Below are 27,218 nucleotides of genomic sequence, written 5' to 3'. Positions count from 1 at the left end.
CAACTTTGGCTGAAGGGAACCGAAGCGCCTTGTCCAATCGAAATGACAGAAGCGGAGCCAAAGCAGAGCAAGAGGCCTGGCCCGCCTGGACCGAAGGCGGCGACTATGCGCTGTGCCTCACAGGCACCGTGTTCCAAAGTTATTATTAACATTTTTTTGGAAACATATTTCTTGGAAAAGCCTTTAAACCATGACTGCTGAAAGGCCTTTTGCAACCAGTGCCCAGTTACAATATGTTTTCAAGTTCAGTCCTTGAGTCAAATCCCCGTCTTCCTTCACACCTCCAGGGGTGTTATAAAACTTCGGACACTGAGACCTTTGGGAGCATGTAAGCACCATCGGCCATACGTGCACGTGGAACACATCACGAGTTCAGTCACCCAAACACAGACTCCAAGTTCTGTCTCTTTCGTGAAACCTCATGAAAAAGACTGGGGATAGATTAGCTGTTAGGAAGTATCCAAAATTTCTGTGTCAGAGCAAACGGTAAATGTATTAAATAAGGGCATCGCTTGCACATTTAAATGAGATAATATTTAGGAGTAAACTGTTCTCATTTAGCCCTACGACGTAATTGTACAACGTAATGCTATTGTACAGAGTTAAATGTTAAATGTCATGCAAACACAAACTGTATGTCTGTTTCAGAACGTGTTGTCTAGTACATAGCAGGTGTGCAATAAATAACGACACAAAGGAAGACGTATGTAAATAATTTAACTAAAACTGAATACAGGTAAATTATAAATAGTTTAGATCACACTTCAGGCATGGTTCTTACTCCTACCTGCACCTTGCATATGATAGTTGAATAAACATGTTGTTCTTTGCCTTGCTTAAAAATTAGACTTAGACATGATTCTGCATTACAGTCTGTAGATATGTCTCCTTTAAAGAAAACGGCTGCATAGTATTTTCCACGGTACGGATGAACCAAGAATTATCAACCAATTCCCTGCTGAGAGACATGATTTCACATTTCCTTATGCTGGAATGCTTATATTTTCACTCCTGGCAGTCAAGGACAAGGCTAGTCTGTATTCCCAGAACTAGAAGTTGTTTTAGTCAAATGTGTCTGTATCTTCAAACTGCCTTCTCAGCAAAACAGAGAGGACCCGTGCCTCTGCATTTTGCTCAATACTGGTGTTTAATAAAACGTTTTAAACAGTTGCCAATTTCCTCTGTGGCTCTTCAGTTTCCTTTGAGATTTTTTTTTGTTTAAAACACGCTCACCTTGCTCTGCCTGATTTGCATCAAGAATACTTAAGGTTAAAACACCTGTGGTGCAGTACATTAAACTACCAACAGGTGGCACTCTCCCAACATGCTAAGCGTCCCATAGAGAACATTTAACTTCAAAATTTCAGATCAAGACTTTCTCAAGTCATTATGTTCCATTTACTTACACTAAGTCTAATCATTTTAATAATTTACTTAAAAGAAGTGTAATTATTTTAACAAGATAACCACAGGCACTGGGATCCCTGGGTACTTTAGATTCCAGTGTTCAAAAGCGCCTACTTTTCTTCCATTTACAGGTCAATAGGTTTATTTCCAGGAGATAATGGCACCCTACATAGTTTGTAATCCATAGGTACATTTTCCAGAAATCTTAATTTTGTACTTTTAAGAGTGTCAATAAAAACATTAAAAATTCATTTTAGATACATGCTAGAATTGTCAACAGTTTTATTTATCAAGAATGATTGACTTGCACTGGCTGGGTGGCTTAGTTGGTTGGAGCGCTGTCCCACTCTCTCTCTCCATTCCTTTCTCCATTCCTTTCTCCATTCCTTTCTCCTTGGGTGAGGATTATCAAAAATCCATTAATTCATCAGACATATGTTATTGATTAAGTGCTAAGCTCTGACGCGGAGTTGATGAGGCACCAACTCTAATTTTGCTAAGCTTACTGCCTAGCTCTAAAGGTGTAGTTTTGCTCCTCCCTAAGCATACAATGCATGAGAAACTTTTTTAAAATCTCAGCTTTAATGTTTCATTTGGCTACTCTTACATTCTAAGGGATACTGTTTATCTAAGACGGTCTGAGGCCTTGGGGCAAGGCCTGCGAGACACTGCAGGGCTGCAGATGCACGGAGGTCGGGGCAGGCGGCCTGGATTCGATTCTGTCGCTTACTGGCAATGGCCACGGCAGGGAACAGTCTTCTGCACCTCAGTTCCTCTTCTAGAAAAAGGGAGGCTATTACACCTCAGCTCATAGGACGGCTGGAGAAGCTTCGAACAGCGCCTGGCACTCAGCTAGATACATGCCAGCTACCATTATTTGTTACTATGGTGGAGACCCAGAAAACCCAACCTATGGAAAACCCAATAAACTCCACCAAAGATTTCAAAGTTCTGATACACCCATGACTTTCTTCTAGCGTGGCACTGAAAATTCCCAGAAAGACCAGTCAATAACCACCCTCTCTCATTTATGCTACAGATACAATGGTTTGTTTTCCCTAACTTGGTTTTTTTCCAAATAGCTTTTTCTCCCAGAGGCTGGCATGGTATCATGATAAAGGACGCCAACGTGAGGGTCCTCCCAAAGCAGTGCAGCCCCTCCCCTCAGGCCTCCAAAGTCAGAAGGGAGGCCGCCAGCATACAACCACGTCGACACTGTTGCATCTGCATTGCCACCCTCCGTGGTCTGGAACCTTCTCCAAATGCCTGGCCCGGCCTCCAAGACTTTAGTTGAGGACTGAAGTGAAATCCTAAGCAGTCCCAGAAATGTACAGAGTTATACAACCATGCGATTCTCACGTCAGATCACCCTGACACAATCCATCCCCTGCACTCAGGGCCCCTGCGTGCGGTGCCAATCCGCAAGGGGCCATCTCACTCCAGAGCACACTCTGCCAGGAGCCACTCCCCTTCTCCAACTACCAGGCTTCTCAGATGTAGCTGCTGCCTTAGCAAGAATGAGTGCCCGTGACCTATTGGACCAGAAGTGTGAAAGCCTGCCCCGGAGCCAAAGCTTTACTTTGCACTGCACTTTAATGCTCAAAGCTGATGACAAGTGCTGCGATTTATCCCTCGATTCCTCCAGCACTGTTTCCATCAGTCACCAATTGTTCCCTGAAGCGGCTGCGCTCCCAAGGAAACTGGAAGGTCCGGTGCCTGGCAGGCTGGGGTTCAGCCAGTGCGTATAGCAACACATCGGTACTGTGGTCCTTTCTCAACTATCAAGGTATGCATGGACAGATCCTCAAAAGGTTCAGCGACAGAAATTGTAAGCAAACCAGTTTTAAAACTCACACATTCTTTGCTTCCTCTTTGAAAACAGAGCAATGGCACTGGAGTTGGTTTTAATAAAATCAAGTTGGATGCTGTTCGATGTCCCTAGAACCTGTTTGTGTGGTCTGAGGACCAGCAGCTGCCTCACTGTGGGACTTGTTAGGAATGCAGTATCTTGCCCACCTCCCTCCACCTGAGAACTAGATTCTATTTCCTGAAAAGATCTCCAGATAAGTGACATTTCCATGAATGTTTATGAAGTAATCATCTAGAAGAGAAAGTTTTATATGAGAACAATTTTTTTTCCTGCATCTGTTTACCCTTAATTCATGTTCAGATGCTATTAGGTAATGGTAGATTTTGTAAGATCCTTACATTTCAGATACATTTGAAAATGTACTTGATCTCAGTCACCTAGCAGGAGTAGCAATAGCTGCTAATATCTTCTCTTTTTAAAAAAAGATTTTTAGGGGAGAGAGAGAAACATCGATGTGAGTGCAACATCGATCAGCTGCCTCCTGCACACTCCCACCAGGGATCGAGCTGCAACCCAGCATGTGCCCTGACTGGGAACCAAACCGACCACCTTTCGGTGCACAGGACAAGCCCAACCAGCTGAGCCACACTGGCCAGTGCGCTAATATCTTCTGAATGCTTACCATGTGACAAGCACTATTCTAAGCTTTCATATATTAACTTGTTACAACAACCTTGTGAGGCAGGTCATACTGTTTTCACATAAGGCACAGAGGAACAAAGTAACAAGGTTGTGTAGATAAGAAGTTGCCATACCAAGCTTCCAACCAGGCGACCTGGTGCCAGAGCCCACGTGTTAACCCCGTGCTCTGGCTCTTCTTAGTTCCCATTCTCCAGCAGAAATGTGCCCCATGGGAGATGGTGTCGTGTACGTCTGACTAGAACATCAGGTCTAATTAAGGGAATGCTCCCTCGTCACAGGACCTCTGGGAAATTGCTTCACTTCACTGTGGGCTTCTCTCTGGATTCAGAATAGACTATCCTTAGGTCTAGGACAGTGCTAGGCCCATCATCCTTGGGGCATAAAAGAAACCCCCTGCGCTGCCTACTAATTCCTACACTCCAACGGAAACACCTCTCAGTGTGCTCCCTGGACCTGGGTCCTTCAGATCCTCCAGAGTCTACGCAGCTGTTCTCCCAACCGGTCCGCCAGTATCTTTGATGTTAATGAATTTATATACTGGAGGCTCCAGGAGTAACTCAGTTGACAAAGACTACCATTGTTTAAAAATAAAAGATTAAAAAAATAAAAGATGTGGAGGATTTGGCTGACTCTATACTAGAGATTCATTCTGGAGAATTTATTGTAAGTGCTGTGCATATATAAACTAGAAAAAGTGTAACAATGACACAAAAGTTGTTTTTTAAATTTAGCATGTGGTACTATTTTTCCTTCATACCCCGTACTCTCCTAGAAATATTTCACAGTAGATATTTGTTCACATGTATTTGTTCAAATTTATATTGAAAAAATGTGTTTTGTAAAATCTCGGTTAAAAATAATTGATGCGATGTTCTAAAATTCATTTCTAGCAGCACAATAGTTGCATATTGTTTTAAAAACGTAATTGAGTTTGATTTTCAAAGGATCTGGCCTGGCAGAATCACATGCAGTGAAAACTTAGTATCACAGGATCAGGACGGGGACAGAATAAGATGTAAATACACGCAGAGCCTTCCATAAAAGAGTTCCCATGACAACACGCATGCCACAACCCACCTGTCAGGGTTACAGCAGCCTATGTACAAAGCTCCTACAAATCAATAAGAAAAAGACAGAGTCCAGCAATAGCAAACCCGGGCCAAGGATATGATCCACAACTCACAAAGAAACACAAATCACTTGTAAACATGGGAATGATGCTCAAATTTCTAGAAATAAGGGGGGTGCATGCAAGATGCCCTTGGCACCCATCGGAAGGAAACGAGTTGAATGTCCAGGGCCAGAGGCTAGGAGGAAGGCAGCTCTCAAACACTGCCCACGTGCGTGTAAGTCTGTGCAGTACTGTGGGAGAGAAACATGAAACCCTGAAAGAGCACATACTTCTTCACCCAGTGTGTTCATTTGTAGGAATTTTCTTACCAAGGCACTCCTGCAGGTATATGTAAGCTATGTTCATGAAGGTTCAATGCAGCATTGTGTATAATAAAGAAATCAAGACTGTGACACAGTAGGACAGGGCAGGTGTGTGGGGGGCGGGGCGGACAACACAAATGCCCAGGGCTGGAGGTGACAACCTAAAACATGGTATTTCTATAAAACAGAATATGTGCAGCCATTTAGTAGGTGCCATCCTTCATCCATTCTAAGATCCCACAGACTGTAAAATGCATCCTGACGTAACAGACATTAAAATGTAAAAAAAAAGAATGACTGTGGCCACTGGTCGATGCCATCGATTAGAAGATACCCCCAGAGATGCTGAAGAGTAAAACAACACAAAGTGTACCTTATATCAAAGATGTGGATTTCAGTTTTAAATATTCCCTTCAGTATAAATACGTAACAACGAGTAATGGGCGGGGCAAAAAGGCTTCGGGGATGATAAACCAACTTGAGAGTGAACACGTTTACGGGGTGAAGTTCAATGGGATGGGGTAGGTGGATGGAGTCGGACAGTCTTTGTTGAAATCTTTAGAAGGAATATATATTAATTTGAAAGCAATTAAACAAGGAAAAGCGCTGCCTAAGTAAAACGAGTAGAGGTATTAGACGTGGTGAGAAGGTGGCTCACACCCGTGTCACTTGCTGTGGATTTCACTCTCCTCTCCTGTGGCATCTGCCTCCAGGGACAGAGGAACAGTCACGGCAGTAACTGCAGAACTCTCTGTGTTCCTGGCCCTGCATCCTCCCCGTCCTCACAACCATCCAACGACACACGCAGCCGCCTCCGTTTGCAGATGGGCTCGTCGAGGCTGGGGCTATCGTCCCGAGTCCTGCGGCCGCGGTGGCGGTCCTGGATTCCGACCCGGCCTGCCTGGCCCCAGAACCTGCCCTCTTCCCATTTCTGGGCTACTCTCATGGCTGGATATCTCTTTATGTGTCTGCTCTTTAGCCTTTGTTATTCCTTTTTTCTTTTTTTTTTTAATAGCATTTCCAATTATTTTTTTAATGCTACAATAGTGTTATGTTATTTCCAAGCTGAAAAGCTAATTTATGAAACAGCTTGAAAGTTGCATTCTAACGAAATGAACTAGAAGTCCACGCTTTCCCCCTTGTGAAGCAATTCTCCCCCTCCTGACCATTCTGAGGATCTGCTCATGATAAACCCGCTCGTTTAATTGCACACACAGCATCTTTCTAGCTCGAGCAAATCGATTTTATAGTCGAAGACAAAATGACATACCAAACGCGCTGGGGTGCTTTCCTCTGTAAGAAAAACAAGAAGAGTCGGGAAACAGAGCCTGCAGACCTCGGCCACCCACTGCCGGGCTGCACCGTGCTCCTTCGGGTCATTTGTCATTCTCTGGGGACGGAGTGAGGCTCTGGACGAGAGGTAAATCCCGCTCGTCCCGCCTTCACACACCCCCCTCTGGGGAAGTAAGGTGGGGGGAAGGTGACGACAGACAAGTAAAGTAACCGTCAGCTCCAAAGGAGCGGAGAGCGGCGCACCCCAAGGCCTCCAGAGGAGCAGCGGGTGAGGGCTCACCTGAGTCCTTCATGGGGCAGAGGGCGCACTGCATGCCCCAGGCCTCGCCGTACAAACAGCAGCACTCCGTGTACGTGGTCTGCTTGCCGACGAGGGGCCGGCTGCACACGTAGTCATCGCTCAGGTGCTCCCAGCACAGATCCTGGTAGACGTCGGTTTCTTCGATTTGTTCTGCAAGGGAAGACGTGTTCCTTGACAGCTGCACCGGGACTCTTATTGCATGAACACTGTGGCGGTCGCCGGAGGCGCGACATTTCCAGCCCTGCTCCGAAGAGGGACTGGCGGGTAAAGTGGGAGGCCAGCCTGGTCCACCTCTGTCACTCGCCTGGGTGTCATTCGTCAGCTGGAATCCAACCTGCCCCTCCTGTTCCAGTGACATCCTCCCCACTGTAGCTCCCAACGTTACAGCAAACGCCCAGGACCTTGCCTGCACTTCAAGTTCCTGGAGGTGTCTCCTGCTTCCCGTCTCTGCTTTCGCTCACGTACCCCTCCGCCTACCGTTTCTTCCTCCGGGATGCACCGTACATTCAGGCTTTCACCCCTCTCACCGGGGAAAGCCTTGGACGAGTGACACTTTTCCTGGGGTGCTCCGTCCTCACCTGTCCACTGATTTCACCCCAAGCAGTCTCCCGGTGTGATGATGGGCCGATCAATCATACCAATGATCGGGGGCACATAAGCCGTCAGGGAGAAACGGGGGTTCCTATCAATGGTCTTCAGGGCTCCTCGCCTCCCTGCCGAACTCCCCCCTGCCTGCCCAGCTTCACCTGTCCTCCAGCGCAGTCCAGGAACCCAAACCCTCTTCCCCGGAACCGCCTCCTCCTCAGCTGCCTTTGAAAGGTTAAGTGTAGGCAACCCTCAGGCATGAACGGCTCGCCATCTGCTGAGCCGCTCCGGAGTGTTGTCCACCTGTGAGTATGCTCAGGGTATTAACTCTGTGTACTGATCATATGCATTTTGTGATTTCTCTTAACATCTCATTTTGATTATTTCATAATACCCGTGGAATCTCCTTTCCTCTCTTCCAACAGCTTACATTTGTTTGGACACAGACTGGCACCTCGCACCCAAACATACCGTGTGATTCCGCTGGTCGTATACATCTCTTTTCTGAAGCATCCAGAACCATCGGATGGGTACAGAAGCAGGAGTAAGAGCCTTCTGTATTAATGCACTGGCCATCGATGCAACTGCTGGGGTCCTGACACTCGTCCATATCTGAAGAGAAAAAAAAAATGTTCAAGAAAATCAGTCATCAGTTGCACCGCATATACTTACCCAACCTTACACGCCACTAAATTTAGTCCAGATTCCAGGGGCTGCCACAATTTAATTAACTACACACCATTATGCAAAAGAGAAGAGTCTGGCTATACAACTGTGAAATTGTATCGACTAGGAAAATAATGTGGTCCGGCTGATGCTGACACTACAGAGGGGAAGAAAACGTCTAGGAACAGGATATGCTTAGACACTGGAAGATAAAAATGCCTATTTAGAATAGCTTTAAAGTTATTTCCTTTTGCTGTGTTTGTCTGCCTAGTGTACATGGGTTTATGCTTAAGCATTCAAGTCTGGGTCAGGATTTAAAAGTGACTCTCTCTTGCACAGGATGAGTGATGAAGCAGGAGCTCCCCACACCAAAGGCACACGTCACGCAAGCCAGTGACCCGAATGATCATTCCACACTGAATATTAACCCTCCATCTGAAACCTAGTCAAATGGTAGTATGGAGGCTTTTTATTTCCCTTAATCTTGCTCACGAAAAAGATCCATAAAACATTTACAGATCTTTCAACATGCGATTTAGACACAAAGAAATTGGTTCTGTACGACACGGCACAACTTATTTTTTCCATCCGTGTATTTTCACCGTACCCTATATCCTCTCCAAACTTACCAAAGCACTGCAATTTGACGGGATCATAGTACGTCCCTTGCTTACAGTAGCATTCATAACCAGGCTGAGTGTTCAAACAGAAGCCATTTTTGCAGATTTCTTGTCCAAAAAGTAGACATTCATCCGCATCTATTGGGGGGGAGGGGGGACGGAGGTTGGAAAATGGAGCAACAGAAAGAGGAGTTAGCTCTGGTCTTTCAGTTAAGAAGCATCTAACCAGTATTGGGCTTCTTGCTAGGTATTTTAGTCTTTACACTCCAAAGGTTCTTAAAGACAAAGCAACACAAAATTCTTAAAGTTGGGACACATTCACCGAGGTAGAAACATAATTAGGTTTGTCTGTGATATTTAAGAAACAAGGTCCAAAACATTATTAGAGAAGGTATATTTTGTAAATATGGTTTCTGGGATGCTCCCTCGTATTTGACGATATAGTCTATGAAATCCTACAAGAGCACCAACGATATTCTCTGAAGGATATATGCCTTTCAAGAGATGTGCCTTTCTATAAGTGCGTGTTTTGGCCCATTAACTAGATGAGACAAAGAAAACTAAAACAAGTGAGATGGAACTTGGTGAAGGTCTTCTTTCTCGGTGGCGATAAGGTGACGAAGGCCTGAGTGGCTCAGGGTGTCGCCGGCCCGTTCCTCCGCAGACGGAGAGGGCTCGTGGCTCTGGTCCACTGGAGGTGCCAGGAGCATCCACCTGAAGGGACTGCAAGGACGAATGACAGAGAGTCCACGTAGAGCCCAGCACACTCTCAAAGAGCGTTACTTACTACCGTCATTGCTACACTATTACCATCAGGTCTCATGGTTTAGAGCCAATGTCTAGTCCTCGTTTTAAAACCTGGAGATTCCACAGATGCATTGCTCCATGTTCTGTAGCTGGAAAATGGCAAAACCAAGTCCAGAATGCATGGCTGTTTGGGTCTGAACCTAATATTCTTCCAACCATTTACAGGGCTAAGACAGGAAAAGGAGGAATTTACTTTTCTATAAAAGAGGGGATGACTTTGTGGTAAAAATAGGGCTTCATCCCACAATATAAAGTGAGACTTAACGACATCCCTGCAAGAACACAGTATATAACATTTGTGAACTTGAAAAACCATTAAACACATATCACCAACCAAGTCTTATTATTTAATTGGACTAAACCACAGATGTAGTTTAAAAACACATATGGAATTTCTAACCCAGCTGCTGAATTATACCAAATTATTAAAACACAATTTTTCCAAAAAAGATGAACAATAAAAAATGTTTTTAGTCTGTTTTCCATCTACTTAGCAGTTTTCAATATTAAATTTTACAGAAAAAAAATCACTTTGTATATAAAAGGTCTTAATATCTCTATCATGGAAATGTTGAAAGTGAGTGGTTAATGAGGAAATATTCATACATGTGGTTTAAATTCCACCAAAATAAAAAGGCCGTACATTTATTTTAGAATTAGAGACTAATAGCACTGAATATTTAAAACACATCTACTTTTACCTTCTTCTTTTCCACCCCTTATTAGGAGTCTGTGGCCATAGTAAAACCTAACAGTTGGGTGAGTTCTCAAAAAACCCAGAATGTTACTTTGCTGCTGACCGTTCAAGATCAGCATGGTGATGGTTCAGTTTACAGTCGTAACATAAGATTTCCTAACATACTTCTGAAAAAAGGAACACACGTATTAAGTACAGCATTCTGTTAGGTTCTTTGACATATATTATCTCATTTAATCCTCATGCTAACTTCCGACATTACTCCTGTCTCAGAGATGGACACTCGGAAGGTTACGTGATGCCCCACGTCACACAGCCCTGTGTCCTCGCTCCAGGCCATGCATGGCTCTGCCCAGAGCCCGCCAGGGCTCCCTCCCAGGGGCAGAATAAAGGCTTCATAATCAGTGTCCACGGCTCAAGAGAACTCAGTTCTGTCTAGCCCGGCCACGCTTCCATCTGAATGTCTGGTATGCGCACACATTGCAAATTCATTTCTGCTCCGTTCTGACCTTTGTAGTCGTCGCCACCAGCTTCGTAAGAGGATTCTCCAGTGGGGACAAAACCCTTTCCTCTAGGACACATTTCAGTGAATTCAGCTGATTTCAGGAGAGAGAAGAAAAAAAAGAAATAAGTTCAAGAGAGAAAAACATCAACATCTTCCATAAATATGCATTTTATTTCTTCATTGTTGACATACCACAGCTGTGCTCCACTCCCCCCATCCTTAGCCCCTCTACCTAGCTCTATCCCACCCCAGGACTCAGTAACTTTAAGACTAACTTTGCCATCCAATTCAGTCAAATAAATTCAGTACAGTCTCAAAAAGTATGCATTAGGTGCCAATAAAACGAATGACTTTAGAGGTTTACCTATAATTAAAAACAAACTTCCTAGTTCACCCATATTTTAAAAACCCATGTTTTACTTGGTACTATGACTTATTTCTCCATTACTGTGGTCTCTAATATTCTAAAGTTTTAATAGGATGCCATTAAGCAAAATCTTAGCTTAAACATGCAATCTCTAGTTAGGGATCCAAGCTGTGTCGTTATAAAAAAGAACTGGTTTCGATTTTTTAAAAATTGGGATAAAACTGAATTATCCTTCTGCCAAAATAGAATACAGAACCTCGCCGTAACCTATGTTCACTGATGGCAAGGACGTTAAGAATTCTTGTCGAGGTTGTTTCTCCAGATCTGGACAAAACGCACTGCAAAGTCATCTCACTTGAGTTCCAGTGTGGCGGCCCCCAGGGACTGCCAGCATTTCAAAGCTCCCATGTCGTAACCCAAACGAGAACCTCCCCCCAGCCCATGACCAAACAGTGGGACCACCACGTGGCTGATCCTTACCAGTCCCCACGACCGGGCAGGGGAAGATCTCACAGTTGTCTCCCCAGCCAGCCCCAGAGGTGCAGCAGCATTCCTGCTTGGTGACGTTGGGGGCCAGCACGTTGTCACACAGGCTGGCGTCATTGAGGTTGTAGTAGCATTCCTTCTTCTCTTCCTGCGGCTGCTCCACTTCTACGTCTGCACAGTGGACAGAGTGAAAAGAGCGTTGACTGGACACAGTGGATCTGTCGGTCTCACAACGGAGGAGAAGACACACAAGAAAGACTGGAGGTGACAGTAGCATGTGATTTACAGAAAAGCGCTTTCCAGTCTCGCTGCAAGAAAAAAATGCACTCGAAACCCACATTTTGGTGGGTTTCTGGCATACCCTGGGAATGCAAATCTGTCGAAATCATTTCTTTTTACGTTAACCAATTACTTGATTCTTGTAAATTTGGCGGTGAGTCGAGTTTCCATACTTGCTTTCTTGCCAAACATAGGACCGTTCTTTACGGAGCTCTAACTCCTACTTAAATCAGCAAGAGTTCTCCACCACCCGTGACCAGAGAGGTGAGGCCACACGTATTCCACCCTTGCACGGCTGTATGAGTCGGCCACACCTCACTCTCCTGAACAAGAACAAAGCAGAAGATGGTAACCAGGAAAAAACACGCAGTAACCCGGAATCTAGAAAATAAGCCTGCATTCCTGGAAATCTACTGAGATTGCTGCAAATATAGGCTTCGGATGAAACAGTGAGCGTCAGGTAAACTTCGAGGTAGAATGTCAAGGCTGAGTTCTAGTCCCTGCGGCTCAAGTGTGAACTCGAGGGAAATACGTTCCAACAGACTCAGTTTAACCCTCTGTGACAAAAGACAGAAAGGTCATGTGATACAACCCAAATGCTGACAACATGATCCACCCGTCTTTAGGTAACACCAGACATGATTTCATCCCATCAGATTTGAAGTCTATGAACAAGTCTGTGCTCTGAAGAAATGGTCACTATCTTGTGACTAGACCTGGCAAGGAATCGAATCCCTTCCCTTCCATATGCCGTGAAGTTCAAATGACTGCTGATGGTCCAGCGAGAATTTATTCAGTTTTTATTTTATGGTACATCAGATAAGAAGCTGACTACTACCGTCACAACTGCTTAGATTAATTCTAATGAAATTGTTTCATAAGAACCCTTCTGTTTCCAGATTCTTGGACCCAGAGAAACTGCAGGGACAAAGGGAAACATTTGCCAGTGAGGATCAGACTTTAATGTCAACACTAACACTTTTCCAGACACTGTTAGATAATTATATTAGGAAAATATAAGGAGTTCTCATAATAGCTTCCTATGTATTTCTTTTGGCAGCATCCAGTTGACCACGGAATACACCAAATAGCAAAGGTGCTCTGAAAATATAAGCTCATAAACTCAGAAAAGCTACTGCCCTTTCTTCCCTCTGCTGGTATTAGAAGCCAGCAAGCAGGGGTTCATATACACATCCCTCTCGCAACCAGAGTATCCGTGGGGATGGAAGGTCCCTCATGCACGCGGTCTGGCTCGTTCTCAGATGAGTCTGCCTTTGACAGATTTCAGCTTGGACTCTAAGTCAGTGTTAATAGCTGATGACAAATTCAAACCTAGAATAAGTGTCCAGGGGAAAAAAAAAACACGAAAATGCTGATTCCTAAGCAGCAGCTTATGAAGTGGTTTTAAATCATTTCCTCCTGCGTGACGTTGGATAAAACCAGCCACATCCCTCCTCTCGTCCTGCTTGTCACGTGCGCAGAGGACAACGAGGTGCACAGGCCACCGGTCCGTTCACTTCAGGAGGGCTCCACGCTCTCGCACGTGGAATTATTGGGAAAAACGAAGGGCAGGTATTTTATTTAAAGATTTTGTTGTTGCTGTTTTTAATTTTTGGTATGTGCCCCTAGTGGGAACCGAACCTGGGAATCTCTGGTCCGCAGGCCGACGCTCCAACCGCTGAGCCAAACCGGCCAGGGCAGGGCAGGTTTATTTTATTTATTTATTTTTTAATCCTCACCCGAGGATATTTTTACACTGATCTTCAGACAGAGTGGGAGGGAGGGAGGGAGGGAGAGAGAGAGAAACATCGATGTGAGAGAGACACATCGATTGGCTGCCACCCGCACGACCCCAAAGTGGGCCAGGGCCGAACAGCAACCGCGGTACGTGCCCTGGCTGGAATCCAACCCAGGACTCCCTAGTCCGCAGGCCGACGCTCTAACCGCTGAGCCAAACTGGCCAGGGCTAAGGCCAGGTATTTTAAATTAGTGTTAATCAATCATGAACTCTGTGGAACATTTCATAAACTTTCCCCCAACACCTGTGAATAAACCGACACCCTATGACTATTAACAACCCAGCTCAATTATTTTATTCAGTTGGCCTAAAACTGCAGCTAGTTATTAATGACTGTATTTAGAAATATAAATCAAGTGGGCAACACAACCAGTTTTGCCAGTTAAGTTAGTGCCAAAAGTGGGCTCAATGACTTTATTTTTCCTTATGTACAAAGTTGTAGGCATATCATGGTGTTTATTACAAAATAGAATACTATACAGTAGTCAATGAAGACTGCTAGGTTCATAGGTAATCAGCAACTACATGCTTCTGAATCAAAGCATGTCGAAAATTATATCTAGCCCTAGCCAGTGTGGCTCAGTGGTTAGAGTGTCAGCCTAAGCACCAAAGGGTTGAGAGTTCCATTCTTGGTCAAGGGCACATACCTGTGTTGTAGGTTGGATCCCTGGTCCTGGTTGGGGTGCTTGTGGGAGGCAACCAATCAATGTGTATCTCTCACACTGATATTTCTTGCTCTCTCTCTCTCTGTTTCTTTTCTTCTCTCCCCCTCCCTCCCTCCCTCCCTTCCACTCTCTTTAAAAATCAATGGAAATAATATCCTCAGGCGAGGATTTGAACAAAATAAGCTGTCAACCAAAACAGATCTAGAATCATGGAAGTAGGGAACAGACTGACACACCTCAGAAGGGGGGGGTGGGAGGGGAGGAAAGAGATAAACCAAAGAACTTATATGCATCTAAGCACAACCAATGGACACAGACATTAGGTTGGGGAAGGGAGGAGGAGGGTGGGAGCGGGCAGGAGGGGGTCAATGGGGAATAATAGGGGACATCTGTAACACATTCAACAATGAAAAAAAAAAACTTTAAAAAATTGTATCTATATTAAACACCACTTGCTACAATGTTTGTTATCCCCACAGCATAGAGACTAAGAAATCAAATTATCTTTGCTTTTTCCCGTTTTTCCTTGGGAGGGAATTCATAGGTTATTACGGGGAAACAATCAATATCATTGTATTATTCTGGTTTGACATTGGTTGTTTCACGTTTTGCTTTGACTTTTCTTTCCAAGCAGTTTGGAAGCTCAGTGTTGACACAGCTGAGACTCAGGGCTGGTCAGGCCCTCATCCGCACTTGGAAAGCGAAGCAAATTCTTTCTCAAAAACTGGTCAACAAAGGTCATTCTGTAAAAAACTACAACTTCCCTATCTTCCTAACCTTTAAAGAAATAACTTCCTAGAGCATGTTCCACTGGGGGACTACGGGTCAGTAAATATGTGTATTGATATTTCTTTAAAGAGTCTCTGTATGAGTTCAGGTCACTGCAGCCAGGGGAGAAATGTTTCTAGCGGAAAATTATTTTAGATCGATGGTTATAAAAAGTGCCAAGCATGAAAAAGAATGATTTTTTTCTTAAATACATTATGAATCAGATTCACCATATTACTTATCTCATGCCACGAACTTCTAAGAAATACATTCCTTTCCCTCCAGTATTTTCAGATTTGATTTCTCAACGTGTGTCATGAAGTTGGCTTCCCATCTGTGTATAAACAGCAATCTGTGTATGTTAATCCCGGGGGTATGACTGGCGACCAGAAGTGGAGTGTCTGGACCTTTCCCACGTGTGCTTTTGTTGGAAGAAATTTCTACGGAGTCCATGAGACAGGTGGGGCAGGATATAGAGCATCCTCACCTTCCAGAAGGGAACATAGCTTGGGTCCAGGTCCCAATGCTTAGTGCTCTCCTAGACTTCTGTGGAGTTCAGCGTCTCAGCATCTCAGCTAGCATGAGTTTGTTTTGTTTGGTCTTTTTGCTCTTTGAGACAAACAGGGAGAGGCAGTGGACGGTCTTTGCAGGTGTGGAGTCCAGCTGCAATGCCACAGCCGGGGGTCGGGACCCTGTCCTCATAGGAAGGGGGGGGCTGCGGCTCTAAGCACCCCCAGGGAGATCCTAGCGGCCCCTGGAAACCCTTCCCCCGGTTCCTCAGACAGAAGAGGGTGTGGCTGTTCACTAACAGGATTGTTTCCTTCTTTCATCTTTCCCCAAGTGTCTGATCGTAGCTCTGCTGTTGAGGCGAGGACATCTGGAACGTTTTCTTGGTTAAAGAGGACTCGAGCATTCAAATGGACCTTTGTCTTTGCTTTCACTTTCCATTTGCAGTGTGTTTGGAAGGCCTTTCTGAGCCAGTCCTCTCAGACCCCTGGGACACCAGGATTGGGACAGTGACCAGAGTAACCTCACAAATGTGTGAGCCTGAGCATCCCCAGATGAAACACCTGCCCGCCCCCATCCTGAAGAAGACATCAATCCATGAAGCTCCGCGGGGGTGGGCATCGTGCTCGGTAAGCTACTTTCGACAGTTACTCAGAAAGCTTTATTCTCCTTCGTTTTGAAAGTCACCACGGGCACTAATGTTCTCTACCATCTCAGGTTTTTACGAGAAAATAAAGTCTAGTGTAATATTCCAAGGAGGAGTAAAAGAGAACTTGGCAATTCATGTATCTCCACCCCCCCCCATTTTCTTATTCAAGGACTTTGGAAAATGAGGCGTGTGTGTGTGCATGTGTGTGCGCGCACATGTGTGTGTGTGTTTTAAGCGGAATTCAGGAGAAGCCCTTGGTGAGTTTCAGAAAACAAGCAGACAATAGGAACAGACCGGAAATGAAGGAATGCAAAGAAAAAGGAAGGCCATAGAAGGAGGGTCACTTCAGATGGTAAAAGGTATGAAAGAAGTCAAAGTAAAGGTTAGACAGCAAAGGACAAGAGAAAAAATAATTTGAAAAGAGATTGCTCCACACAGTCCCATCTTTAAAGAGGTCAGGCAGGTGGGGACTCAGCCCATGACAGTGCTGGCAGAGTAAGACCCGGGCACCTAAGCCACACTGCGGAGGGATGGCGTGAGCAAGGCAATCGTGGAAGGCTCCCTGGAGGAGTCGGCCATTGTGCCGAGTTCCTGAAAAAAAAAAAAAAAATTGGCCCGCAAATAAGTGCGACAGGAGTGAGGAGGAGTAACAAGCACCACTGAACTCCGCGCTGTGTGTGGAGCGGGAGGGACGGCCACCGGGTCTGCAGGGGGGACATCACCCTGTGAGCCGCATTCACAGGCGCACAGGTGACAGCTGTGTGTCTCACTTCGGTGCTGGCGTAGAAGACAACCCAGTCCCTTCTGGAGCCTCGCGGCCTCAGGATTCAAAGGCAGGTAGTAGTCCTTGCCCGAGAGAGCGACGGTCGTGCGGTTTTGGTTTTTTTGGCAAAGGAGTTAGATGAGAACGGGAGACGTGAGTGGGGAGAAGAGAACATCTGTGATTTACAGAGATGTTACAGAAAACTGGGAATGTGAGGTAAGAAAAGTGGGCAGATGGGGGAAAAGAGCCCCCCGAGAGCAGAATGAAGCACACGGGAGGCGCGCTGACACGGCGGTGCAGGGCGCACCCGCGGAGACGGGGTAGGAGCCGCCGGCACAGAGACACGGACCCTGTGCACCGACCCGGACACGCGTGCATCGCCGGGCCTGCAGAGGGCCACCAGAACAGCGCCACGGGGAACAGCCATGGAAACACTGAAAATGAGATGTACAAACCATTCCTCTTGAAGCCCTTTTCACAGCCAATTCTAGGACAAAAAGCATTGCTAAAGCAAAAGTGTGCGTGTCTCTTGTAGTATTAAGATAAAATGGTTTCTTTATATTGTTTGAGTCTGTCACTTAGATCTATTGAAATGTCAGTTCATTCAGCCCTGGCGGTTTGGCTCAGCGGTTAGAGCGTCGGCCTGCGGCCTGGAGAGACCTGGGTTTGGTTCCCGCTAAGGGCATGTACCTCGGCTACAGTTTGTCCCCAGCCCTGGTTGGGTTGTGTGGGTGGCAGCCACTCAATGTGTCCCTTTCACGTCGATGTTTCTCTCTCTCTCTCTCTCTCTTCCTCTCTCCCCTTCCCACTCTATCTGAACCAAAAATGAAGAACTGTCCTCAAGTGAGGGTAAAAAAAAAAAAGAAGAAATGTCAGTTCATTCAAATATCAACATCTTTTTGTTAAAAACTCAAGTATTGCCCTGGCCGGTTTGGCTCAGTGGTCGGCCCGCACACCAGAGAGTCGCGGGGTCAATTCAGGTCAAGGGCATGTACCTCGGTTGTGGTTTATACCCAGCCGGGTCGTGTGTGAGGCAGCCAATCAACGTGTCCCTGTCACATCGATGTCTCCCCCCCCCCAACACACACACTTTGTCTGAAGATAAATGGAAAAATATCCTCGGGTGGGGATTAAAAAACAAACAGAAAAACACTCAGGTATTATTTTAGATACTAGACATAACAAGCAGAAAAATTTCATAAAAATAAAAGCATGTTTTGGTAATAAGTAAACTCTTCTCACTATTCTCTTTGAATGTGGGGAGAAACCTGACCCAACTGAAAAAAAATGAAACACACAAAAAACAAATGAGCACATTTTCTCCAGCCTTACCTACATGTAGGTATAGACCCACTACAAATACACAGTAAGACCGCAGGAGTTTTACGGCATTTTACAGTGTTTGCATTCTAAATAATGTGGTCTCACTGTCTTTAATTTTTTTCCTACCAAAGGTCTTTTTTTCGAGTCAGAAATTATTTTGAAAAAACTCTCTTAATGTTAATTGATTTCACAGGTTAACTAAACACATTAGAAAAATAATCCTACTCTGCCAAACATAACAGTTGAATGACATTATGTGGTTTCCTGCCTTAAAAAATAGGTACATACACAAAGCCTACAGGGGACCTCAGGAGGAAGAGAGGACAAGAATACTGTCGAGGTTCAGTTGTCAGAACCATGAAGAAAGATGTGCGTGTGCCCCGGATAGCAGGAAACATTCCTGTTCCTTTTGTGACACTTGTAATTTAACCAAAGCGCACGGAGGAACCAACCCCTACACAGAAGTGTGAGCAGATAACTCCTCATTTAAGTGTGTCCCCTTTATAACTTTTATCAAAAGAATATTTTTATTTTACACACTAGCTGGAAACGAGATGGTGGGGCACACGAGGGACACCTTCTGGAACATGGAGAGGTCATCTATCCACAGGTCGGCACGCGTGGCAGAGGCCAGGCACTGTGCTGAGCCGTGAACTGGGCTACAGGAGATGCCAAGAGAAATAGGACACAGGGCAAATGGCCCTTTTGCCTGTTAATGAACTTGGACTTCATGCTGTAAGCATCAGGAAGCAGTTGAAAGTTTAAAGAAGGATTCAAACCTAGATGTATGTTTCAAAAATGTAAACATGAATCGGTGGATGGGAGAGGCAAGGTGAGAAGTCAGGAGGCACCTGCCGCAGTCCAGGTAAGAGATGCTGACGTGACAGGGGGCAGGGAGGGTCCTGATACCACTGAGGTAGACGGGCAGGGTGTTATGATGGCTCGGATGGAAGGGGAGAAGAATCAAACAGGACTTCAGGATTTCCAGTTTTGATGTTTGGCAATTAACAAGTGAACCCAGGGAGAGTACAGGCTGGAGAAGGAACAGTGATTAATTTGGTTTTGGACGACTGCAGGCAGAGACACTTACAAGACGCCCCCGGAGAAAGCCCAGTAATCGGCATTGGAAACAGAGGCGGAGGCAGAGGGGTGTACGTGGCAGCCCACATCACGCACGTAGCAGCTGACCTGGAGACGGGGAGCAAACACCCAGGAGAGGAACACGGAGTAACATGAGGGCTGAATATGCAACCGCCTCGGATGTTATTATTTAAGAACAGGCAACAGAAGAGGAGAATGCGACAGAAAAAGAACAGTCCAAGAGGTAGGAGATTACAGGGAGGAGCGATGTCCTGAAATCAGTCGAAGGAAAAGAAGGGGCGGGAAGACGAGAACCCACTGTCACTGTCACTGAAGCTGGAGTCTGGGGTGAGACGAACGGCTCGCTGATGCCCCAAGAGAAAGGGGTGTCACTCAGACGAAGTCTGAGGGCTGACCTCAACGTGTGGAGGGTGAAGCGGAAGACTGTTCTGTTGCCGTAGGCGGAGTACGGGTGTCCCTTCAAAGACAATGGAGGTCACCACGGTGACGGATTATGCCTGGCCGGTGGCTCGGCCGGGAATTTTCGTTTTCTGATATATATTTTGTATTTCTCAGTTTTCTAGGATGAATGTGCAGTATTTTAACAATCAGAACAAAACAAAGAAATGAAGTGAAAAGGAAGCCAGTTTTTAGAAGTCGGTGCATGGTGTCCTCGATCTTAGGGAGCAGAGTGGCGGTGGAAAGGGGCCGGAGTTGGGTCCCTGTCTGATCCTGCCCAGCACTGGCTCGAGGACCCCAAGAAGAACACGTGGAACTTCCCTTTGGGCCTTGGCTCCCTGACCTGTAAATAAAGCAGCTGGGCTGGGAAACCATGAAGGCGGGTGCTCAATGTGGAAGTCGGGGCTCTAGCCCGGGACGTGAGGGTAAGCTCGCAAACAGTCAAGAAAACCGGTCTTTACGGAAACCCTGAAAGGAATTCTGTGATGTTATTTCATAATGCAAATATTCACTCCAATGTATATGTTTTCCTAATTTCTTTTTATATGTTTATTTGCTGTTCTTAAAGGAAGGAACACCTACAGCGATTGCAATATATATCTTTTTGCGTTCTTTTCGTTACACCTTCTGTTTTAAAAATAAAGTTCGGTTCCTCCCACAGCGTCTCCTCCGTGCGCCAGGCAGGGCAGAGAACAGCATCCTGTGGGTAAGGCCTGAAGGCGGCAGCGGCCAAGACGAAACATGCACTGCCCCCTTCAGAGTGCCCAGGGACGTGGAGTTTTATTGAGCAATTATCACATGCACCGAGGAAATAAAAGCATCAGGCTGTATTTCATATCCACCCCTCTGACAAGTGATGAGTGGTCTGCTATGGACATTTCTGCGTTATTTCTGGGTCAGGCGCTTTGAGGCAATGTACAGCAATGTAAATTAGTGGCCAAAGGCCCAGGCCGAGGAAAACATTAGACCAGACCTACAAAAAAATTAGGCGAGAGCCAAGAAGCAGTTTAGAAATAAAAGCCCTAGGACATTAACGTTCAAAAGCATCTGACAGGTCAGCTGGACAGCACCGTGTTGGCAGCGGTGTGCCCCTGTTTCTGGGCACTGCTGGGGCAGCGATTCTCAACCCTCTCCATCTCATGGCACTCACAGACAATTGCTGAAATTCTGTGGCACGCCGGACACGTATTTTTTGCCAATCCGACAAAAAAAAAAGGATATAATTTTGATTCATTCATACCAGATGGCTATTGTGTTGGCTGCTGTTGTCTTTTTATTTGACAATCTAAGGGAGGAGGTCAGCACCCCTCACTAAACAGTCGGGTCGCGCGTGTTTTAGAATTCTCGAGGCGCACTGGTTGAAAGTCGTTGCTCTAGGGAAACGCCCATGATTTCACGAGACAGGCACTTGCTAGCTATCTAGTTACTGGAAGGTTCTTCTGCATCCTGATCGGAAATCTGCCTTCCTGATGGCCACCCCTCAGGCCAGGTGCGTCCTCAGTAGGAATCCCCTTGAGATCATTATGCTGCTGCTTATGGTTGGAATGTGTGCTGTCCTGGGACCCTTTACGGCCGAGTCAAAATGTCACAGCCTAAAGCGCAAATGTATCTTCCCTTTCCTAACCACTGTTCACGGAGGATGAGATCCGTTAGTCTATCATGTATGTATACAATAAAATTAATTTGAGGCCTTGTTAAAAGCTGAAACCTGGTACAAAATGTTTTGTTCTGTGTAACAGTAGAACCTTTGGCTGGACTATAATACAAACTCTTGTAACTAGCCTCCAGTTAGCCAACTTGTTGGCTTAACTGATGTTCTCTCACCCTCTGAAAGACAGCCTGGCTAACGCTGACCACAGGCAGAATGCTCCCCGCCCGCAGGCTGTTCTTGGGCAGGTCCCTCTACTTCTCTGATCGTATCTGTTGAACAGTACGTCAACCAAGACTCGGCTACGTTTAGTCTCAAGCCTCCTGTACCAGTGGGTTATTGTAATTACATAATGAACTACAATGAAATACAAAGGCGAATAGAAGAGTGGTTTCTAGAATGCATTAACGCTTTAGAAAGGTGACAGTTTAGTCAATAAAAAGAATGCTATCAAATAGGTGTGGAGAAGACCACTGCAAAATAACTGAGAAAAATAATACAATCTAGAGGAATTTTACATTCATTTGCTTCTGTGAAGGCCTTTAAATTCTTCCGCCTTTTCATGTTGGCAGTGGAGATGATGCATAAGACACATGGTTTATGCCAGACAGGCCAGGCAGAATTTTTTTTTTAAATCCTCCCCAAAGGATATTTTTCCTTTTTTTGTTGTTGTTGTTGTTCAGATAGAGTGGGAGGAAGAGAGAGAAAGAGAGAAACATCGACATGAAAGGGACACATTGAGTGGCTGCCACCCACACGACCCAACCAGGGCCAGGGACAAACTGCAGCCGAGGTACGTGCCCTTAGCGGGAACCAACTGGGTCTCTCCGGACCACAGGCTGACGCTCTAACCACTGAGCCAAATGGGCCAGGGCCCAGGCAGAATTCTTAACAATGAACTTCTACTCAAAGAAAGACCGTGGCCCTTCCTCAAATATTGGTGAATGAACGGACATTTACATGTTTTAAGTTAAATTTTAAATATTTCAAAGATGTATTATCATTTTTATGATTTCCAGCTTTAATCACCTTTTCCAAACAACTAATCAATTATGGGCTCTGAAGTCAGGGAGAAGGTTCCCACTAGAGTTTAAAGCTGACCTGTCCCTCGGGACTCCATATAATCAAGTTGGCCAAGAACTATACAAATTGAGGTGTGACAGAACCAGAAACTACAGAAATTGATAAGTTTCACCGGTTACCATTTAGTCAGATTATACTGATATAACTGGGTATGCAGAGTACTTAGCAGAAGCCAGAGAACTCAGGAAAGTATGCAAGAAACCCAGAAATAAAAAGATTAGATATAGCCCTGGCCAGTTTGGCTTAGCGGTTAGAGTGTTGGCCCATGGACCAAGGAGTCTCGGGTTCGATTCTGGTCAAGGGCACGCACCTCGGTTGCAGTTTGTCCTCGGCCCTGATGGGGTCATGCAGGAGGCAGCTACTCGATGGGTCCCTTTCACGTCGATGTTTCTCTCTCTCTCCCTCCCACTCTATCTGAACAAAACAATGGAAAAATGTCCTCAGGTGAGGATGAAAAAAAGGTTAGAAATAATGTGAAGAAGGAGAACTATGTATTCATTGGCAGACAATCTTTATGAAGCTGAGTATTCAAAATAATGTTCTTTGGAAACGCAGGAGAGTGTTTAGTGAACTCTAACCACAAGAACTGTCCAGAAAGAGGGCCAGTCAATGAGCGAGAAAGGAGGCTTAGGGAGGAAAGGCAAAGGGACTTGGTGACAGAAAAACAAAGCGTAGGAGACGAGGAACAAGGCTTACAAAACGTCACTGTCAAGTGTTAAGAAGCGGTTGTCCGTGGGCTGGTCCAGGTCACCAAAAACAGTTGATGGTCTTAGGATCCCATCAAGGCCTTGTTAAATCTCTTTAAAAAATGAGCAAGCTTTAGGATCCCAGACATACACCGAAATAGAAGCTATATGAACTGAATGAACCATTTCTTGACACTAATAAAACATTCTGGCAAGAAAATGTTTGCAGTTAAAAGGCCCACCATTTCAGAGGAGCGCATAAAAGGATGAGAAATAGACATCCTTTAAGTGTCTGGATTATAGCTTACCATTTTATTACTGTATATAGTCCTTTGCCATTGACAAAGGGATTTTACATATATGATTTTTTTTAAATTAATAAAACCCTGTGAGGTAAATATGCCCTTCCTATTTTATAGGCACTCACACATGTTGAATTATGTGACATGTGACCCAGATTACACAGGTGGAAAGCAGTCAGCTGACCAGAACCCTGGTCATTCCAATTTGAAGTACTACAAAGTTTGGGAAATAAATGGGAAAACGAAAATTCTCATTCATTCCAACCATCATTTTATACATTCTCTCCTCCCCTCTCTCCACAGATTGTGATCACAGGAATATCTTATTTTTCCACTTTGCATTGTTTCACATGCATTTCTCATGACTACTTAATTTTCATATAGTTCGTTTAACGACTATACAATATTATGACGTGAATTATTTCAGTCAAAACAATACACTGGGTGAGGTGTTATTCTATGAAACCAAAGCTACATAAGAAGAAGACAGTGACTTAACCCATCCTGTTACTGGCCAGCAGGTTTCGGATTTTTTTGCTCGTTTGTTTTTGCTCTCACAGGTCGGGCTCGGGCGAAGAGCCCCTCTCCCGCACACTGCCGCGGGACCTGAACGGAGCTACCTCCCTCCAGAAGCACCCAGCTCCTCCCTCAGACCATGCTCACGCACTGCTGGCCGCCCACTTCCGTCTGCACTCCTCTCCAGAGTTCATCTCTGGGAAGTAAAACGCCCGTAATGGAACAGCCAGCACCCAGATTAAAATCTGTATTTTTATGTTTTCTCCCTATTACTTGCAAAGGTAGTTATTTTACACAGAACACGTGCGCCCTACTGTGGAGGAGTGAACGCTTGCGTAGACGCATGGACAAAGGCAACTGAGATGGAGCAAGAAAGCAAAATGGTCTGTGTGCCATTTTATCTGCTCTCGAAGGACCAGGTAGTCTTTTGCTTTTTTAAAAACACAACCAGGCTACAGCACACACTCAAAGGGTGATCTGGAGGTTGGTTAATTTACCTGGAAAAGCATTTCTCCATTTCAATTCGTGCCATTGACATCATGGCCTAAATCACATTCTGAGGGACTGCGAACACAGCCCCTTTCTAGGCCAAATTCTGGAAAAACACCAGAGGAGTCCCAAGTGCAAACCTTTGTAGATCCTGAGAGGCTTATATGTTGCTCCTAATTTAGAGGCGTGTCCAGACACATGTCTCCAAGGGCCAAGAAAGAAGAATTATGCTACTTAGGCGATGATGCACACGAAACCCTGAGCAATGGCTCTGAGTTTTAAGCAATTCCCAGGAGATGTTCTCATCACTGTGGACCCTGCACAGTGGTCCGGCACCTCTGGGTTGGGAAGCACAGGAGAGGCCATCTCGCCCAGAATCCTCGCCCACATCCTAATCCCACCGATAGGGCAGGCTGGGCAGGGGCACAGCAGCTTCCGAGACAGCACTGTGCCAGAGCATGTGGCTATTTCTCACCTCGCTCCCAGTGTGTGTGGTCCAAACCTGTGTCTGTCCAGATCCCCGAGAGGAGCCCTGCACCCCCTCCACAGTGCCCTGGGACTTACCTGTGGAGGCCCGGGAGCGGCACTGCCCGGTCATGGGGCTGTACTCCTGGTTTTCATCTGCACAAACACACAGGAAGGAGCCTTCCACGTTTTCACAAAAGGCTTCGCCACACACGCCACTGAGCAGTTCACATTCGTTCACATCTGGAACAGGGAACACGGATCAAGTCAGACGCGCGCCTCCCTCCGGACAGCACTCAGATCACGTGTTGTACCAGGGTGAGCAGTGTTCGCTGAGACAAGGTGACCCTCGGGGAGCGATCAGACCCTGCTGCTCCTACAGGTAGGGCTGTAGGATTTGCTTTGCATGAAAGTACGACGAAAATGGAAAGCTAAATTCCCAAATTCCAATTCTGGCTTTAAGGAGCCCCCCCCCCCACAAATTGTACTGCAAGCATCCTATGCACCCTCTGACTCTTTTGTTTTCTCTTCTCTAACTCTTTGACATAATGAGGTCTTGCCCGGGTGGTGCGGCCCAGTGGCTGAGCACTGACCCATGCACCAAGAGGTCTCCAGTTCGATTCCTGGTCAGGGCACATGCCCAGGTTGTGGGCCCAGTCCCCAGTGGGGGGCATGCAGGAGACAGCCAATCGATGTTCTCTCTCATCCATGTTTCCATCTCTCTCCAAAAATCAATTTTAAAAAATGAGGTCTTAAATAGCCCACACTTTTACTCTCAGTTCTTAATTCAAAGAAAATTACCATCACTGGCACTTTGGAAACCGTACACCTCTTTAAATTCATTTGAAAAAATGGTTTTAAATCCTCCTACACGTCTGAAAATCATTTTCTAGCAGCCTAAACGCCTGTAACGGAACAGCCAGCACCCAGGTTGTGTCAAGACCCCGTAACTAATCACTGGGTCCCGTTATTCATCCACACAAACTGGCTCAGCAACTTCTCACTGGTTTCACGATGCCTTGAAATTTCCGTTGCTATTCCACAGCGTCATTTCCATTTTGCCAAGTGTTTTTCTTCTGTACTTAAATGCACGTAATGAAAGGACAGTCAAGGAATCTACTGATGAGTGTCTGATTTAACCTATGCACGTGCACAGCCCTAAAGCAGGGCTGCTTTTCCGTCTGACCCTGCCCAGTGCTACCTCCTACCTTGACTCCTCCTAGGAAGTGTTATGAGTGAGTGCCCTGTTCAGCCAAGCACCTGCCTGCCCTCTGAAACGCTCACGCTTCACGCACTCAGCATGCGCAGCGCCGGCTTGCAGAGCATGCTCTGAGAGGGTTTAGACAAAGTGAAAAATCTGAGCAATTATCCACATCATTCAGGAAAAGTGCCCTATTTTCACCTGCTACACTCTGTTCATTGAACAAGAAGTTTATGTATCTTGACTTATTTGAATGATGACTCAGTTTTCCATTTCACTTTGTATATAAACATAAAAAAACCAAGGAGCTGGGTTTCACTTGTAACATAAAGATAATGTAACATCAAGTAAAGCAAAGACTTGGTATATTTAATCAACCTAGACAGCCGTAATTTAGACCAGAAAAACTGACTTTAGAAATCGCCAGTTCGCATTTATCAAATCTAGGTAAGTGTCAAAGGAACTTTCTTCTTTCTAGCTGGTATCATTTTCAGGGCTACTGAAACCTCTCCCATCAGACTGCACTCATTCAATCAAAAAACATTCTCTAGTTTACTTCTGCGGGCCAGGCGCTGGGGAAAAACTCCTGCCTTCAGGAGGCTTCGAGTCGAGTCCGGGAAGTGGGTCAGATCACCGCAGACGCCTGATGAATACGAGGAACAGAGTATAGCGCGCTTCGAAGGCCGACACTGGGCCTGAAGTGCGGGGCTGGGTGAGGGAAAGGACGGAACTGAGCTCTCTCTGAAGGATGAGACGCTGATCATAAGAAGGGCTAGGGTGGGGGAGGCAGTCGGGGGCCCAGTAAAGGAAACAGCGTGGCCAAAGGCCGGTATCAGGCTGACTCATCCCTTCGGTGC

The 27,218-nt window shown here is 45.6% G+C and overlaps 1 protein-coding gene across 19 annotated transcripts in view; it reads right to left on the bottom strand.

The window, feature by feature from the left end:
- LTBP1 (latent transforming growth factor beta binding protein 1) overlaps positions 1-27,218 on the bottom strand; it is a 394,177-nt gene that overhangs the window by 42,112 nt on the left and 324,847 nt on the right. For all 19 annotated transcript variants that reach the window (XM_036262366.1, XM_036262365.1, XM_036262362.1 and 16 more), the window contains 6 exons: positions 25,260-25,403; positions 11,675-11,851; positions 10,832-10,918; positions 8,828-8,956; positions 8,004-8,144; positions 6,927-7,097 (listed from right to left, as the gene is read on the bottom strand). In XM_036262366.1, coding sequence (XP_036118259.1) covers positions 6,927-7,097; positions 8,004-8,144; positions 8,828-8,956; positions 10,832-10,918; positions 11,675-11,851; positions 25,260-25,403 — 849 coding nt within the window. The remainder of the gene's footprint in view (positions 1-6,926; positions 7,098-8,003; positions 8,145-8,827; positions 8,957-10,831; positions 10,919-11,674; positions 11,852-25,259; positions 25,404-27,218) is intronic.

The sequence above is a fragment of the Molossus molossus genome, unplaced genomic scaffold, assembly GCF_014108415.1.
Source record: "Molossus molossus isolate mMolMol1 unplaced genomic scaffold, mMolMol1.p scaffold_m16_p_15, whole genome shotgun sequence".
NCBI lineage: Eukaryota > Metazoa > Chordata > Mammalia > Chiroptera > Molossidae > Molossus > Molossus molossus.
This window is presented reverse-complemented; position numbering and strand designations above follow the sequence as displayed.